The 16,342-nt window shown below is 47.3% G+C and overlaps 1 protein-coding gene across 1 annotated transcript; it reads left to right on the plus strand.

Annotated features, from left to right (window-relative positions):
• The first annotated feature begins 242 nt into the window (after positions 1-242).
• oga (O-GlcNAcase) lies at positions 243-16,224 on the plus strand. The gene is made up of 18 exons (XM_079730880.1): positions 243-727; positions 1,114-1,165; positions 1,276-1,373; positions 1,780-1,910; positions 3,092-3,263; positions 3,507-3,605; positions 3,889-4,173; positions 4,735-4,893; positions 5,374-5,564; positions 5,640-6,017; positions 6,299-6,502; positions 7,017-7,191; positions 10,423-10,508; positions 11,517-11,621; positions 12,363-12,457; positions 13,349-13,541; positions 13,816-13,975; positions 14,153-16,224. Exons 1-18 carry the CDS (start codon positions 559-561, stop codon positions 14,287-14,289), a joined length of 2,889 nt encoding a protein of 962 aa, XP_079587006.1. The 5' UTR covers positions 243-558; the 3' UTR covers positions 14,290-16,224.
• The last annotated feature ends 118 nt before the right edge of the window (positions 16,225-16,342 follow it).

A 16,342-nucleotide genomic window follows, 5' to 3' on the forward strand; every position in this document is an offset into this window, starting at 1 on the left:
TCGCATGTTGTAAAATATTAAGTACTGAAAGCATTTTTGTCAAACCTGTAAACTACACTATTTTTGTTGGTTATTAGTTGACATAAGTTTTTGATTTTTATTTTGATCGAAGTGATGCAAAACAATTTTCCAGTTCAACATCTCGCGATAGTACAGTCCATGTTGTGGATAGTACAGTCCAGAACTAGTTCTGACCGGTTCCAGCTAGTATTGTGAGCATGCGCAATCGGTGTAAACAGGAAGGGACGACAATTTCAGGAGCTACACAAGAAAGAAGCCAAGCGTCTGGTTTGAAAATAGCTTATCTTGTATGCGGACAGGGTTGTATGAACAATGTTCCACACTACATGCAGATAATCATCGTGACACAACTGCAGACACTTCTACATTCATCGACAAGGTCGGACAGGTCTCCTAACATCGCGACACGGGCGCCGATCTAACCTCGTTAACTCGTCTGCTGTGCACGAAACCATCCCTTGAGGACACCTTTCGTCCAAACCCCTTCCTCTCCGTCGGGTTGACATATGCATTCATATTGAGAACATTATACAAAACATGGTTCAAAAAGATAAGGCGTTGGAAACGTCTCCGTTGGAGGGCGAACCGAGCCCCAGCCCCCTGTCTAGTGAAGCTGGTGCCGAGGCCGCTGCGGAGTCCGGGGAGGAGCGGGTCCTCTGCGTCGAACCGGACGGACATCGGAAATTCATCAGCGGAGTGGTGGAAGGTAATGGGTTCGGCCTTCAGCGGTCCGTTTACCATGTGTACGCTCCTGACACCGGCCCTGATGCTGATGGACGGCACTGCTGCGTCCTAACTGGGTGGGGACTGGGGAGGGCTGATGGAAGTTGTCAAACATGTCAGTACAACAGATGCAATCATTCGTGTCGACATGTTTGAAACGACACAGTACCGGGTTCGGTGTTTTGAAGCCTGTACAGTTTAACCATAAGCATGAACAATTGGCTATCGATGAGGTGTGCAGTCAGTATCTCCTGACACAGTGACCAAAATGGATAGGCATAATTAATGCGATATTGCAGATGTCTGTAACCACCAAGATTAAACAGGAATGTACTCGAGCCCTTTGCTAATAAAATGTTGTTTTCATAGGATTTTATGGTCGGCCATGGACAATGGAACAAAGGAAAGAGTTGTTCAGGAGGTATGTTCATTATTTTCCAAATAGCTGGACTGCATAACAGAAAAACATAGCCAGAGAGGATTTATTTTCGTTGATGTGTGGCATCTTTCTACCTTGTTCATGTTGTGCAGGCAGCAGAAATGGGGTCTGAACACATACCTCTATGCTCCTAAAGATGACTACAAACACAGAATGTTCTGGAGGGAGTTGTACTCTGTGGAAGAAGCAGGTTGGTTCGAATGACGTTTACATGACATCATGTTGTAGTCGCCAGGTGTAACGTTTCTAAAAGCTTCTAGCATAAAATTAACATCTGTAGTTAATGATGATTGAGAGATTTCAATAATGTTATCAATAAAATAAATTCCTATAAATGATATATTGTACACATTAAATATACTGGAGATGTAGCTCTGTTTTGGTTTGAGTCTCAATACTGACACTCCAAAAAACCCTCCCAATCACTGAGTGAGCAAATCTTGTGGGAGTGGCTCAATCTTACACATTGCATCTTTTATTACATTTTTAAAGACAAATTTCTGTCCCTTTTGACATGCATGAAGTTTTTCTTATCTTATCTTATTCACAAGTGGGTTGTTGTATTTACCTAACTACTTTCTTCTTCCTCCTTCCAGAGCAACTCATTACCCTTATCAGTGCTGCCAAGGAGCATAACATAGAGTTCATCTATGCCATTTCCCCAGGGCTCGATATCACATTTTCTAACCAGAAAGAGGTTTCCACACTGAAGAGGAAACTTGACCAGGTATGTTTCTTATTTACAACATTGTGTGGCCGTGATGCATACAGCAATGTCCAATGGGGCAGATAGAAGAGAAAGCAGTTATGTAATTTATGAAATTGTATAAAAGATGACCGCAAATCATGCGTAATACCAGCATCAGGAGGAGATTTGCTGTCGCAGTTCAAGGCATACTGAGAAATGTAAAAATTTGCGTTCGATTCCTTCCTATGACTTGCAGAGTTATAGTAGCCTAGCTTCTGTTTATGGGAAGGGACTACACACAAGGTTGTAGTTTTTCTACAAACACACAGATAATTCAGCACTATTTTTGATGCTTTGATTATTATGCTACCTGCTATGCACTGTTAACAGGAATAGCATCGGCATAGACTACCCAGCCAGAAGCAACCGATAATATAAAATCACAGTGCTGAAAATAGTGCTGAAATATCTGTGTGTTACTCACAACACCCCTGCTTTCTGGGTTTATTAAGCATTGGTTTGTTGCGATTTATGAACATCTAAATCAAATGCTAATCTGTCCCTTTGCATCCAATGCTAAGTATCAGGCCTGTACATCGGAGTGTTTAGCAGTTCTGTATCAAAGTGTTGAACGCTCTGCCAAGTAACTTCAGACAAAAGGACACGAGACGAGAACTGCATATGAAGTAGAGCGAGGGTCGGCTGTTCTCCCCAGGCAGCAGAGTGTGGGCGTCAGCTGTAGAATCAGAATGCAGGATATTTGAAAGCCCTTACTTTTTGGAAGAGAACACAAATAGGAATCCAGGGGGTTGTATCATATGCGTGACGGGTATCTTATCCACTTCACTGCGGATGCGGATTCTATGAATTCTTTGACAGCACATTCTCAGTCCCCTTTCTCTTTCTGTACCTTTAATGGAAAAGGATCCAGCTCACATTTTTGTAAATGGAGGGGTGGTCGAGTAACCCCTTTCAGCCTGCTATTGATCGGATAACCAGTGTGATATCAATTCCTGTAAACCGCTGTAACTCAAACTAAGACTTTGTTAAGAAAGTCCCAAACTGATATCTAACCAATATTGAGTAGATATCTAACCTATATTGGTTAGATATCAGTATGGGAATAACTTTAAAGTCCTTAAATCTAGGCGGGGGATACCAAAGACGTTGTGAACCTGGGCCATTAACCATGCAGCTCCATCTTCTCCGCTCACCTGCAGGTTACGCACTTTGGCTGCAAGTCCTTTGCCTTACTCTTTGATGACATCGAGCACAACATCTGCCCCGCAGACAAAGAGGTGTTCAGCTCTTATGCCCACGCTCAGGTCTCCATCACCAACGAGATATTCCAGTACCTTGGCGAGCCCGAAACGTTCCTCTTCTGTCCCACAGGTAATCAGTAGACCGTGGTATCATTCCCCCTGTGGTGGTCACAGTGGCGTGTTTTTATACGTATGTATGTGTATATACACTGTATATCTCTTTTACTATTCTTTATATTTCTCTATTTCTAAAACTGTCAAGTTGTTTTTAGAAACAAGGTCATGCTGAATTTTTTGGAGATATTCCAATTTAGATTTTTCTTAGCCGTGCTTGTCAATTCATTCAATGTATGTTTTTTTTGATGGTTTGCAGAGTACTGTGGTACCTTCTGCTACCCAAATGTCTCTCAATCTCCCTACCTCCACACGGTAGGAGAGAAGCTTCTGCTTGGCATTGAGGTGTTATGGACAGGTGAGTCTGATTAACACCCCACTCAAGGTTTCACCATGGCAAGCTATGCTATCAGAATGTCTGTCTCGGTGTCTTAACCCTTGTAGTCACTAAGGTTGGATACTGACCGGGGGTGCGCTGCCACATGTTAATCCCTCTCTCTTTCAAACTATTTTCCTGTCTCATCGGTTCTTTCCATAAAGGCCCAAAAGTTAATCAAGAATTATTTAAAATAGGTTGTAATCCTAAGGTAGCGAGGAAGAACCATATTATGTAGCTAACGGATGACGTTTCATCTCTCCAGGTCCCAAAGTCGTATCCAAAGACATCACGGTGGAGTCCATAGAAGAGGTGTCCAAGATCCTCCGCAGAGCGCCGGTGATCTGGGACAACATTCATGCCAACGACTACGACCAGAAGAGGCTGTTCCTGGGCCCGTACAAGGGCCGCTCCACAGAGCTCATCCCCAGGCTGAAGGGAGTGCTCACCAACCCAAACTGCGAATTCGAGTCCAACTTTGTGGCCATCCACACCCTCGCCACCTGGTACAAGTCCAACATGAACGGCGTACGCAAGGATGTGGTGATGAGTGAGTAGCCTATGCTGTTGTTGTTTCTTACAAAGGTTCAAAGACTTTCACTCATTGACATGTCTCCCTACGGTGTCGTGCACTTAGTAGTGCACGACACCGTAGTGAAGTATTATTTCAGTATAACCCACATGAATGGCACCTTAAATCAGATGTTAAAGGTCCCATGACATGCCACCAGGTGTGAGTGTGATCAGCCGCTAAAAGCCGTATTGAAAATATACCCCTTGTGACATCACAAGTGGGCGTGTCCAGCTAGATGTATGACAGATAGATGCGCAACGTTTGCTACAGTCCACTGGGTCGGCTGGTCGACCGATCTATCCAGCACACATCTAGCTAGACATGCCCACTTGTGATGTCATAAGGGGCAGATTTTCAAAACGGCTTGTAAGGCTAATCACACTCACACCTGGAGGCATGTCATGGGACATAACATCAGATGTTAAAGTTTAGCCCACATGAGTGGGACCTTACATCAGATGTTAAAGTATAACCCACATGAGTGGGACCTTACATCAGATGCTAAACCAGAGAATGCCTGTTTGTTGGTCCTCTCAGCGGACGGCGAGGACAGCACGGTGTCTATCCAGATCAAGCTGGAGAACGAGGGCAGCGACGAGGAGCTGGAGACGGACATGCTCTACAGCCCCCAGCTGGCCCTCAAACTGGCCCTCACCGAGTGGCTCAGCGAGTTCAGAGTGCCCCACCAGTACAACAGTAAGAACCTCCTTCTGGTTCATTAGCATTATAGTCAGTCCTTTAGGTTAAAGGTGAATCCAACCCAAAGATTTTTTACACTTCTGGGAAGTCACTATCGTCGAATGAGGCAATGCATTATGATCAAGCCGATGTCTCGCTGATGAAAGACCTTGCATTTGCAGTATTATGAATGTTACGAAAGGGGTTTTGGCTCTGACACCGTTTTTATTTCTGGGGAAAATGACTTTGCCAAAGGTTTTCTCAAAGAGGACACATTGGAAATCTGTGATAATGCCATTTTAAGGTACCTAAACATACTGTCATTTTGGAGTAAGTAGGGATGGACATATTTCCTTAAGGGTGTCTACAGGAAGGTGTCGGTCATTGGGGATCAAACCCAGTACCCCCTCAGCTGGGAGTCAACCAGTGTAACCGCTACACTCTCCTGCCCCTGTATATGTTGCTAAACTAACCCTCAACCTCCTGGTTTGCCTCCAGGCCGACAGGTGCCCCACAGCGGGGCCAAGAGCAACGTCCTGGACGTGTTGTCCCTGGGCGCCCCCTCCCTGGGCTCGGCCACCAGCGTGACCACCGTGTTCCAGCAGCCCATCATGTCCCCGGTGGTGCCCCCGCTCTGCCCCGACCCCCACGCCCACCCCATGGCCAAGAGGCGGATAGAGCTGGAGGAGGTGAGGTCACAGTCCGGTTCTCTCGGCCCGGGTTGGACGGGGAGCTCTTGTGACGTCCGATGTGTGCTTCTGCAGGCCGAGGTGGAGGTGGAGGCGGAGGTGGAGAAGAAGGACTCAGACGAGGAGCCCATGGAGACGGTGGTGGAGAAGCTGGAGGAGGCGGAGGTGGAGGCCGACGCTGACGTCAAGCTCAACGGGCCCGTCCCGGCCGAGAAGATGGGGGAGGACCTGCGCCCCATGGACACGGACAAGGAGGTGCTGCCGGACTCCAAGTCGACAGCGGAGTGCATCCAGGAGGAGTTCATCCAGGAGGAGTGCATCCAGGAGGAGTGCATCCAGGAGGAGTTCCTCCAGGAGGAGTGCATCCAGGAGGAGTTCCTCCAGGAGGAGTGCATCCCGGAGGACTGTGGGAGCGACATCGCCCCGATGCAGACAGATGAGCTGCTGAAACAGGTACCCCAGGTCTGGGTCAGATGTGTTCCTCATGGTGATGTGAGGCTCTACGTTAGCCTAGAGAGATCTGTAATGGAGCAGTTATCTTTAGACACACGTGGTGTAGGTTGCTCTTCGTCTTGATGCATAATAAAGAAATACTGAATGAATAACCTCAGACTATTTCGCAATAAATGCCTACTTGAATAAACAAATAAGAAATCCTAAATACAAACCCATTTTCTGTACCTTTTGGGCGGTATCTCCATGGAGGCTAAACTCTCCCCTGTGTCTTCCCCCAGGACGTGTTTGTGCCCGGTGCGGACGAGAAGCCCCTTTTCTCGGTGGAGCCCCTCTCGCTGGAGGACCTGAGCCTGCTGGCGGAGCTCTTCTACCTGCCCTACGAGCACGGGCCCAAGGCTGTGCAGATGTTGAAGGAGTTCAACTGGTTGAGGGCCAACAGCAGCACCGTCAGCATCAACTGCAAGGGCACGGAGCCTGAGAAGGTGGGTCCCAGCGCGGGGAGGCGTTGATGGCAGAAAAGGGAATATGATGGTCCAGGAAGCTTGCCTATTTTTCAGGTCTGTTGATGGTGTTGGCTACAGTAAAACAAAATGGTGGATGTGCACTACCTGGATTGCCCATTGGGTGGAGTGTTTTCTTCATTTGGCATCTAGTACAACATGGATCAGTGAGGAGGTTGTGTATTTGTCGAACGAGGAAGCACTGTACTGAACCTCTTACAGAGTGTATGTCCATTAGTATAAGTTGTTTTGGCACCGTTCCTGCTGTACTAATGCCTATATGATGAAACAGGAGTGCTTATCTCAACATAAAACCCCATGGTGGGTGGTTCACAGTTCAAATGCTGCATAAAGTCACATCTCTGGTTTGCAGTCTTTTATCCCCTCTTTGTAAATAAATTGGTATTGGCGTGCTTATGGACACGATAGTGGGTGGAAAGAGGCCAGACGGAGCTTTCTACGAGCCCTGTTGGTGACCCCCCCTGTTGTTCCCCAGGTGATGGAGTGGCAGAACCGGGCGGAGAAGTTCGAGGACATGTGCTGCTCAGTGATGCAGATGTTCACGCGTCTGTCCAACTCGGCCAACCGGACCATCCTGTACGACCTCTACACGTACATGTGGGACATCAAGAGCATCGTCTCCATGGTCAAGTCATTTGTCCAGTGGCTAGGTATGTATGAGAGGGGCCGGGGCCGTGGCCCCATCAGAGTAGGGCCACCACGGCACGAGGGCAGCTCCACTGATGGTAGTCACACACATTTAGCATGGATAGTGCTTCACGGTAAAAACGATCCAGGAACTATTGAATTGATTAAGAAGCTATTTCATTGTCAGAACTAGTCGAGCGCTACAGCTGGAAGAGTTCTGTCCACCAAGGACCAGACTTGGGGGGTTGGGTTCTGTCCATATGTTGTCATGTGCTGCTATCAAATGGCACCAGATGGCTGTTATTCTTTTATTGTCAGACTATTGGTGCAGAATGGCTCATAAATATATCAGCCTGCACCTGTACACCACACAGAGACTGAACAGCCGCTAAAACACACGATTATCAAATAGATGACATTAGAAAAGACAAAGATTAAACCAAACATCCCCTCGTAGAAGATTAGGATAATAATTTGTTTTGGTCTTTGGCCTACACCTATTTTATTATTTTATTTTATTTTTATTTCTTTGTCTGACTGAATGCTGTTTGCACTGCTGTCCCCACCACACCCCAGTTGGCCAGAACCCCGTCGCGCCCCAGAAACAGACCCTCTCAATCAGGACCCTGGGTGGTGCCGGGGCCAGCAGGGTCCGGCTGCTTGCTGTGTGTATCCAGTAATGACGGACGCACCACTCGCTCCCATCTCTCTGTCTGTGGGGGGGCGGCGCGCGGGTGTCCGTGCCCCCCCCCGCTCTTTCATGCCCTAACGCGCACGCGAGCTTGGACACCCAGTTGAGTCCACTAACTGACCGATGGAAGGCCATTCTGGTGCCAAAAACGACAAGCAAAAGAAAATATAAAAAGCAATGCAAGAAAGTATTGATCCACTCAGACTGTATGAAGCAGGACTCTTTTGATATGTAATAAGACAAGATGATGAATACAACCCATGGACTTCACGCCACCATCACCACCAAACCTCCCTCACACGTTTAAACTGAGACTCACCCTGCTATACACCGCTACACACAAACAACAACACGCGAAAGGTCCCGCCCTCATACAGTCTGAACACCATTTAGATCACCATTGATGTTACAAGAGTCTCCATTCATTGTTGGAGCAGTTCTCTGCAGTCTAAAGGCACCAGCATGGCCTGTAGGTTCCCCCCCGTAACAGTTTCATTCACAGGTTTCTGTCCTGTCTGGCTATAGGGTAACGCTGGGGACCCTAGCCGTCAATACACAGCAGGCAGCATACCCACACTGGTCTGAAGCCACGTCAAAGTTACAGCTAGCTCACCAATTACCAGCAACCACATGATCCATATCATCTCTTAAAAGAGTGGTTGTTGACCCCTGAAGACTCCTATCCCCGGCACCGCCCGCCCGGTGCTCCCCCTTTCCGCCCGGCTCCCCCTCAGAAGCAGTGCAGCCGGCACTGAGTCGCTGCCTTGTGGAGATGTTGTACGTGAGAACCCTTACTAATGACCATTCTCCACTGTTTTCTCCCTTCACCGTGTACAGATGGAAGGATCGTCAGTACAAGTTTCTTCTGCTATTGGATGGACAGTGGCCGATGAATGCCCAGTGCATTCGTTGTCTCATTTGTCCTTTCATTGTTTTGACATGGGTTCCTTTTGATTTGTCATATCAACTCAAATGTTAACGTTCGGCTTGGCGGAGAGGAAGCGGCCCCCCCGGATGAAGTCACATTTTGCGCAGCGATTTGTTAGCTTTAAGTTAAAGTGTTAATCCAAAATGATTTCTCTCTCTGGCAGCATCCGTAACGTGTGTTTTGTTTCCATTAGTAGGCGTATAGAGAAAGCACAGCAGCCTTTGATGCACCTACTCAAGGGAATTCACACCCGTGTTTCCAATCCAGCCACAACCCCCCAGCCTCATCCGGGCAGGGCTCCTCTGAGGGCAGTGATGCGCTACGTACACGGCCCATTAATCAGGGCAACACTGGTCAGACCCTGGGCCTCTTAACGGGCGAGGAGCTGTAGGCTTTCTGCATAATACTAATCATGTAAAATGGATATGCAGGCAGATCTGCTTATCTGCTCCAGAAGTCCATTCAGCGGGTTCCACTTGAGGGTAATGGCTGGAGGAAAGCAGGCTCTGAGTTACCCCCCGTAGGTGCATCAATGCGCTGGGTCGTGCCGACTCATCAAAGAAAGTGTCTTGATTGGCCAGGCAGAGGTTGCTATGTAACGGCGGCAGTGTTAGAGGCTGTGGCCGCGCGCAGCGTATTATTATTTTGGTCTGGTCACATGACCCGGCTCCCTTGTCACCACATTCGGTGTCAACGCAGACGTCCAATCACCATGCAGCTAGGTGAAGCTAATTGTAACTTGAGAGTTTATACGAGCCCTTGTAGCGCATTGTGAAGCTGTTTGGGAGCTGCTGGGTGTCCCTAGCTTCAGGAACCCAATGTTCTCGTGTCCGGCTAGATAACGGCGCTGTAATTGTTACGGCAGAGGCCCTCCTTCTTGTAGAGGATGGCCATCATCTCTTCTCCCTCACGCTCACACTGCTTCTTCTACGTAGTTTGTTGAAGCTCGCTCCCTGGTCATGTGATCAGGCAGATAAGAATGTGACTTCAGACGAGGTTCCAGGGATATGGGGTGACAGCAGCTGAAGCTTACATACTGTGAAGAGGGAATGCACCACCCACTAGGCCCAGCTTGTGGCGTTTGGTCTTCTGATGAGCCTACAGCTTACTCTGTGGTCTTTGAACGCAGCCTCACTGATAGACGGATGTCGAGCAAGGCTATGATTCCATTCAAGGGTGGAATAGCATTGTTTTTTGTCACGTTCTGTGGTCCGGCGAAAAACCAAAAAATATAAACGGATCTCTTCAAACCACTGGCCTTCCCAGGTCCTCTGTGGTTCTACAGATGGTTGTCTAGTCATATTGGAGGCAGAGGCCTACAAGGAGATATTGATTTGGTTGTAGATTAATAGACTTGGATTAATTTGAGTTGCATAGATTAAAAAGTCGTTGACACGTAAGCTTTAGTTGCTCAATCCCCGACAGTGGAAGAAAATAACATTTGCGTTGTATATGATTTGGACATTTTAAATTGATTTGAGAAAATAAAAAAACTATAGTCCCACACTTTTTGTTTGGATAATATTAGATGACTATGACCCTTCCTCTCCATCTCCCCAAACCCAACCCCACGATCATCTGTGAGAGAGCCCCCATCCTGTGGTAACGATTTCCGCTTGGCTGTGCTCCTAACAGGGTGTCGTAGTCAGTCCTCAGCACAGTTCCTTAGTGGAGACCAAGAGCCATGGGCCTTTAGGGGAGGTCTAGCAGGAGAGTTTCAGGTATCCAATGCACTGACTTCACCGCAATGCTACAAGTGTCATGATGAGTGTAAAACGAAAAAGGAACAAGGTGTTGTGCATATGCTGGTGTGAACGTATTTGGTCTGTTTACGGTGAGCTGATTGTAGTGTTTTGAGAATGGGTGGGAAGATGAGATCCACACCTCATCAGCCTGTGAGGCATGATGAACGGGTAGACTGACCCACATTATCACAGAACCAGTGTTTGGCACCCTCTAATTGAACTAAAGTTTCTTTCAGCAACGGCCCAAAGGAGATGCTGCTTTTCCCAAGCGCACGCGGTCGCAAGCGAGCATGGCTAGGTTTTTATTTTCATGACATCTCATTTCTTTGCAGGACAAGCACAGCGCAAAAATTATCCCCTCCCCACCCTTTTGCCCGCGCAAGCGTTAAGCATTGAGCGCCAAGCACGTTCGCCAGCGGAAAACTCCACGATCAAACAAACCAAACGTATTCTAGAGTCGTACACGCATCTGCCGCCCGGCTGGTGAATGACAATTTTTCGGCTAAGCCCCTGAGTTTCTCAGAATCCTGGTTTGTTCCTGGAGTTTTCATTTCCTCTCTCTGCGCTCGCATCATTAATTTTCTCAACAGGAGTGTCCTGCGCAGCTCTATTTTGCGATGTCTTAGCAAAAGGGAAAGAAGCATCTCCTTCAGCCAGTGAAGCCCTATTCAGACCAAAACACTACCTGCTTATCCTACCCCAATAAGTCCCCCACAAAGTTGTTTACACACGGCCAGAACGACTTCTTATTTGTTGTTTGTTTTCCTTGCTGCAGTTCTGCCCTGTCGGATAAACAAGAATGAAACACTGAATTATGATGCCCCACAAGAGCCTTGATATGCGATAACAAACCAAGCGGTACTTGTTTGCCTCAGTGTCTTGTGATCCGACAGTGGCTGGGCTGTAGCAGAAGGTGAACTGTGAGCCATGGCTACCCCAGCCCCTGGTCTCAGGGAAACTGAACCTCTGCTTTGATATCCACAGCGGTTGTTGCCAATAGAGGGGGCAAACGATCTTTTCTTCCAGCCGCCCCCTTCAATGCCAACCTCCAAAATCTATTCCATAAGGCCGTACTTCCCCAAAGATGAGGTAAGACTTCTTATTATGATCTATTTGCATATTTAAGAGTGCTTGTTTTTAGGGCTTAACTAGAACGGTGCAGAGACTCTGCACTGTTTTGGTCACGCTGCACTCTGAATTCTTTGTAGTGACTCCAATTTTGGTTATTATTTGATTCTTCTCAGCCTCAGTTGTGTGTCTCTTAGCCACTTCAAATGAGCGGAACACATCTATCTTATAAAGGGGAATACTTGGGAAGGTTGCAGCATATCGTTTTCATTATTTAATAGTCCCTTACCCCGGAAACGCACCCTTCCCTCCTTTCTTGAACACTGTTGTTTGTGATTGCTGTTCCCCATCCGTTATCAGTTATTTTTCTGCGCTGACGGTGTTCTCCTAGAATATTAAAATGTCAGTTCTTGCTCTCGTGTTGTACTTATGTCAGCAGGGGGGCCGACCATGCTAGTGTCAACAATCAAATCATTGAGGCGTACACACAAATGGCAATACATAATAACTGCTAAAATACAGACAAGGACACTTTAATATAGCCAAAATCCATAACCTGGTGAAAGGCTCACGATATAGTCATCCTAAATACTAATACTTATTTCAGTCCGATTGTATGAATATTATTGATTTGTTTATCACCATTCAAGTTCTTATGCTGATTGGACTTCTGGACGTACATTTCAGCGTGTGCTCAGTGTGTAGGTTCCCCCTCACCGTGCTAACAACAGCCCTGCCGCCCGTCTCTCTCTCTCTTTGCAGACCGCCATCTATTCAATCTGCAAAGAGATGTACTCTGAAGGAATGGAGGAGGAGGTCCCCTTCTCTGACCAGGACTCAGATCTCATAGGGGACCGGTAAGACTGGCGGCATCTCTGTTGTATGACCTCTCGTCCAATGGTTAAGCTCTGTGGCTCTGCCCTTGTGTCTGGGGAAATGCTAGTACATGGACGCACTACTTCTGTTCTATTGGATTCCCCTTTGAAACAGTTCTACCTTGATATTGCTTTGTCTGGGACTTCCAAGAATTGTGAGGTGGTATGCTGCACGCATCAAAAACACTTGAGGAAAATATTAAAACTATCTTTATTTTTAACAAACTCTAAATTGGAATAATTAGATATGACAATTAGGGTGTTTCAAAGTACAGGATGTAAATAACTACCAAAAAAATTCAATCTACAAAATAAGAGCAGTAGAAAATATGAAGGAGAATATGAAGAAAAGACATTTGAAGACGGTATATGCTACACTATTAAAGCTATCAGCGATGTTGGGGGACGTCTCTTCTGTTGTTAGTTGAAGCGAGATCCCAAACCAACAGAGCCAGCTCACCCCTCCCTTCCGTGTTTCGTGCATCCAGTAAAAACCGTCATGATCGCAGCGCAAAACCCCACAACACCCACTCCTTGTCGGTGATTGGTTGGAATACTATTTATTTTGGTTTTGAGTGGTTGGTAGTACCATTTGTTTCTGTGTATGATCTCAGAGCACAGGCTGCCTACAGAGACGTGTTTTTTCGACGGCCTGCTTACGGGGCGGGCGGATAGCGGATCGTGAGGAAAGATCAGAGGAACGTGATCATTAATGTTACGGTCTAGAATCGCTGATACAACCTTTAACCACTATGCAGAATTGTACATATGTTTCTTAGTTACATAGTAATGAATTCCAGTTCCTCTTAGAGGTAACCTTGTTGGGGGAGCGTCAGTGCGTTCGCTGTGGTCACCGCTGCCGTCCACCAACAGGTTAGTGGGCGGGATCCTGAGTCTGAGTCCTGACTACGGCTTCGTGCTTGAGGACGAGGAGGGCATCTGCGGCTACGCCATCGGCACAGAGCACGTCAAGCCCTTCGTCAAGAAGTGCAAGCTGACATGGATCCCCTGCATGCAGGAGAAATACCACAAGCCAGACTGTGAGAAGGATCTCTCAGACGCAGAGGCAAGGGCGCACGTCGTGGTTTCCCCTTTGTGAACGTGTATCTAGAGCAACCTTACAGACCCTCAGAGGCCTGCCTCCATGCTTTATTCTTTTAACAACTAACTTTTTGAGACACAGCTTTTTATTGAAGATGTTTCTTACAATCTTATTCTATTAATTGACTTCCTCTTTAGAGCTGTCCTGTTATTGTCGTATTTGTTCAGTGGACCTTGACCCCCCCCATGGCCTGCTGGTGAACTCAATGCCTGCTCCCTCTGCTCTCTTCCCCGTGTAGAAGATGATGCTGAGCTTCCATGAAGAGGAGGAAGGCCTTCCGGAGTCCTTCCTCTCAAACTTCCCATCGCTCATCAAGGTGGACATTCACGCCAAGGTCACCGACCCCAGCGTGGCCAAGAGCATGATGGGATGTTTGTTATCCTCCCTCAAGGCCAACGGTGAGCAGGAACTACCCACTTCCACCACTGCCTCATCAAGCACTCTAACTGTTCAGAGCTCCCCCAAGTCCTTGTTTATTTCCACCCAGTTGCTAGTGTGACATCCATTTCACGTTCCCAGTTGAACCCGGTGCCGCTCCCTAACGGCGTCCTTCCCGCCCTCCCTGACGCCAACAGGTTCCAACGGCGCCTTCTGCGAGGTGCGGCAGACGGACAAGCGCATGCTGGACTTCTACAGCAAGCTGGGCTGCTTCGAGGTGGCCAAGATGGAGGGTTTCCCCAAAGACGTGATCCTAATGGGCCGTAGCCTCTGAGACCGCCCGCAGCGCCCCCTCCCCGCAGCGACGGCTCTGCGGGCGGAAGGTGAAGCGGGGGGGGGCGGGGGAGGGCCGGCGGTGCTCGTTCGACACGTCACGGCGAGAGGGCTGGTTTTATATCACCGTCTCACCCTCTGGGCCGGCACCATGCGTCCTGTCTGCACACTGGGTCACATGACGTACGCTGCTCCGCCTGGCTGGTGTGGACAGGGCCCTGAAGGTATCGGCCTCGGTCACTCCCATCCATTGTCGCCTCGATATCGACACACGCACCACATTGCAACGCCTCTGTATCTGGGAAACAGTGGAGGAATCGTAGTGCCACCCGGTGCTTCGGCCCGCCACCCACACGGAGGGAATGCAACTATTGTAGGAAGGAGAACGGCTCTGTATCAGTGCAACGTTGTGCTTCTGTGCACACATTTAGGAAAAAGAGGAGCCAACAAGGTCCTCCAGTATGGTTCTATTGGAACCGTGGCATTACCCTGTGAAGGCAGACCCAATCACGTACAGGTAGTCGGGGTCAGTCTGTTCGGTGGTCGCTGTATGACAGACCCCCGAGGATGAGGAATGAGACTACTGAGATTACTGATCTTTTACACAATACGGTGCTCAAAATATATTCTCGCCTGCAAAAACCCCTCCATAGAAATATGATCCTTTTTTTATTTAAACGTTTTTGCTTCAAGCATACGTTATAGTTCCCTCGTTACCTTGGATTTTGACTAATTGCATTTGACTAGCTTTCTTATTTCTAATCTGCGGCAGGTCCAAGAAGTGATTGAGTTCCAACGTTGAAACAACATTTTTAGCTACAGGAGTTCAGGAGCTGAAACCTAGACTAGAGAGGAACGGTTCAGTGGCCCTTACTGTAGAGGAGCCAGTTCACCATGAAACCAACTGTCGGTTCTCTAGTGAGCCATCTGAGCTACGTTCAATAGGTTGCACTGTAACTAAATGTCCCGATGTACCATGCCCAACATGCTTTGGTTGGCATGGTGATAGAGAGCTGTCCCATCACATCTGCTAATTGCATTCCTCTCCACATTGTTTACAACATTACACACATGCACACACTGAACCAACACACATGCGTACACACACTTCAGCCAGTGTTCTCTTGGTCATGGCTGCACACACGCCATTGATAAGGTCATTAAAACCCACCTCATCCTACTCCATTGCTCAGGGAGGGGGGCGGTGGTTTAAATATTCCTATGCCTTTTCGTATCTTTGTTTAACGTTTTATACTCTTAACGTATTTCCCCATTTATCTTGTTTTGTTTTGGAGATCCTTAAACAGAGGTTTAAAGAAGCACTTTGACTATAACTAGCGTTCATCTGGATGAAGGGGATCCCCTCTTCAGTAGCTGCCTGCCTATGTGATGTTTGATTATGGTGTGCATTTATATAATGTGCATGAGGTGTATTGGATTTGCTGTGGCAGCCATTTGTAGTGAGCTCATGCAAGCGTAGAGGGAAGAAGCATGCCGCAAGCCTCCATGGCCATAATACTTCATGACATGTCCATAAACACTGATTAAATATGAAAAATGAAGTGTCATTTTGTATTGTATATCTATAGACAACTTGTTCATAATAATGTCTGTTTTTCCTTAGCGAACGCAGGCCTTGTAATGTTAGCCACTTGTACAGCCATCTTTCACGATTGTCTCAGTTGTGAGAATCACTATCTCTCTCTCGCTCTCTTTCTCTCTCTCTCTCTCTTGGTGGCAACACTCGTTTTAAGGGTAAATTGTGCTGACTGTTCTTTCTATTCTATATTCTGTCATGCTGAGAGCTGACAAATACATGAAGGAAAGGGTTGATTGTACATTTTGATCAAGGTGTTGTAGGGTGAGTGAGGGGGTACAAGTATCGATTTATGAAACATTTGTATTTACGTTGAGATGATCCATAAAAATAAATAAACCAAGATACGTGTTACTTTGTTTAAGTTTACTCCATTTATTTCCTTTTGCTTAGCTTTGCTCTAATCTGCACATTCCTTATTAGGTCACATGGGACCGTTGAAGCTCTCACTTTATCA

The sequence above is a fragment of the Pollachius pollachius genome (assembly GCF_949987615.1).
Source record: "Pollachius pollachius genome assembly, chromosome: 2".
Classification (NCBI taxonomy): domain Eukaryota; kingdom Metazoa; phylum Chordata; class Actinopteri; order Gadiformes; family Gadidae; genus Pollachius; species Pollachius pollachius.

Bases quoted from the DNA above. Each gene is read 5' to 3' on its own strand.
- oga (XM_079730880.1), top strand. From the start codon at position 559: ATGGTTCAAAAAGATAAGGCGTTGGAAACGTCTCCGTTGGAGGGCGAA. The intron at 3,264-3,506 runs GTAATCAGTAGA...GATGGTTTGCAG, and splicing joins GTTCCTCTTCTGTCCCACAG to AGTACTGTGGTACCTTCTGC. The intron at 5,565-5,639 runs GTGAGGTCACAG...GTGCTTCTGCAG, and splicing joins GGCGGATAGAGCTGGAGGAG to GCCGAGGTGGAGGTGGAGGC.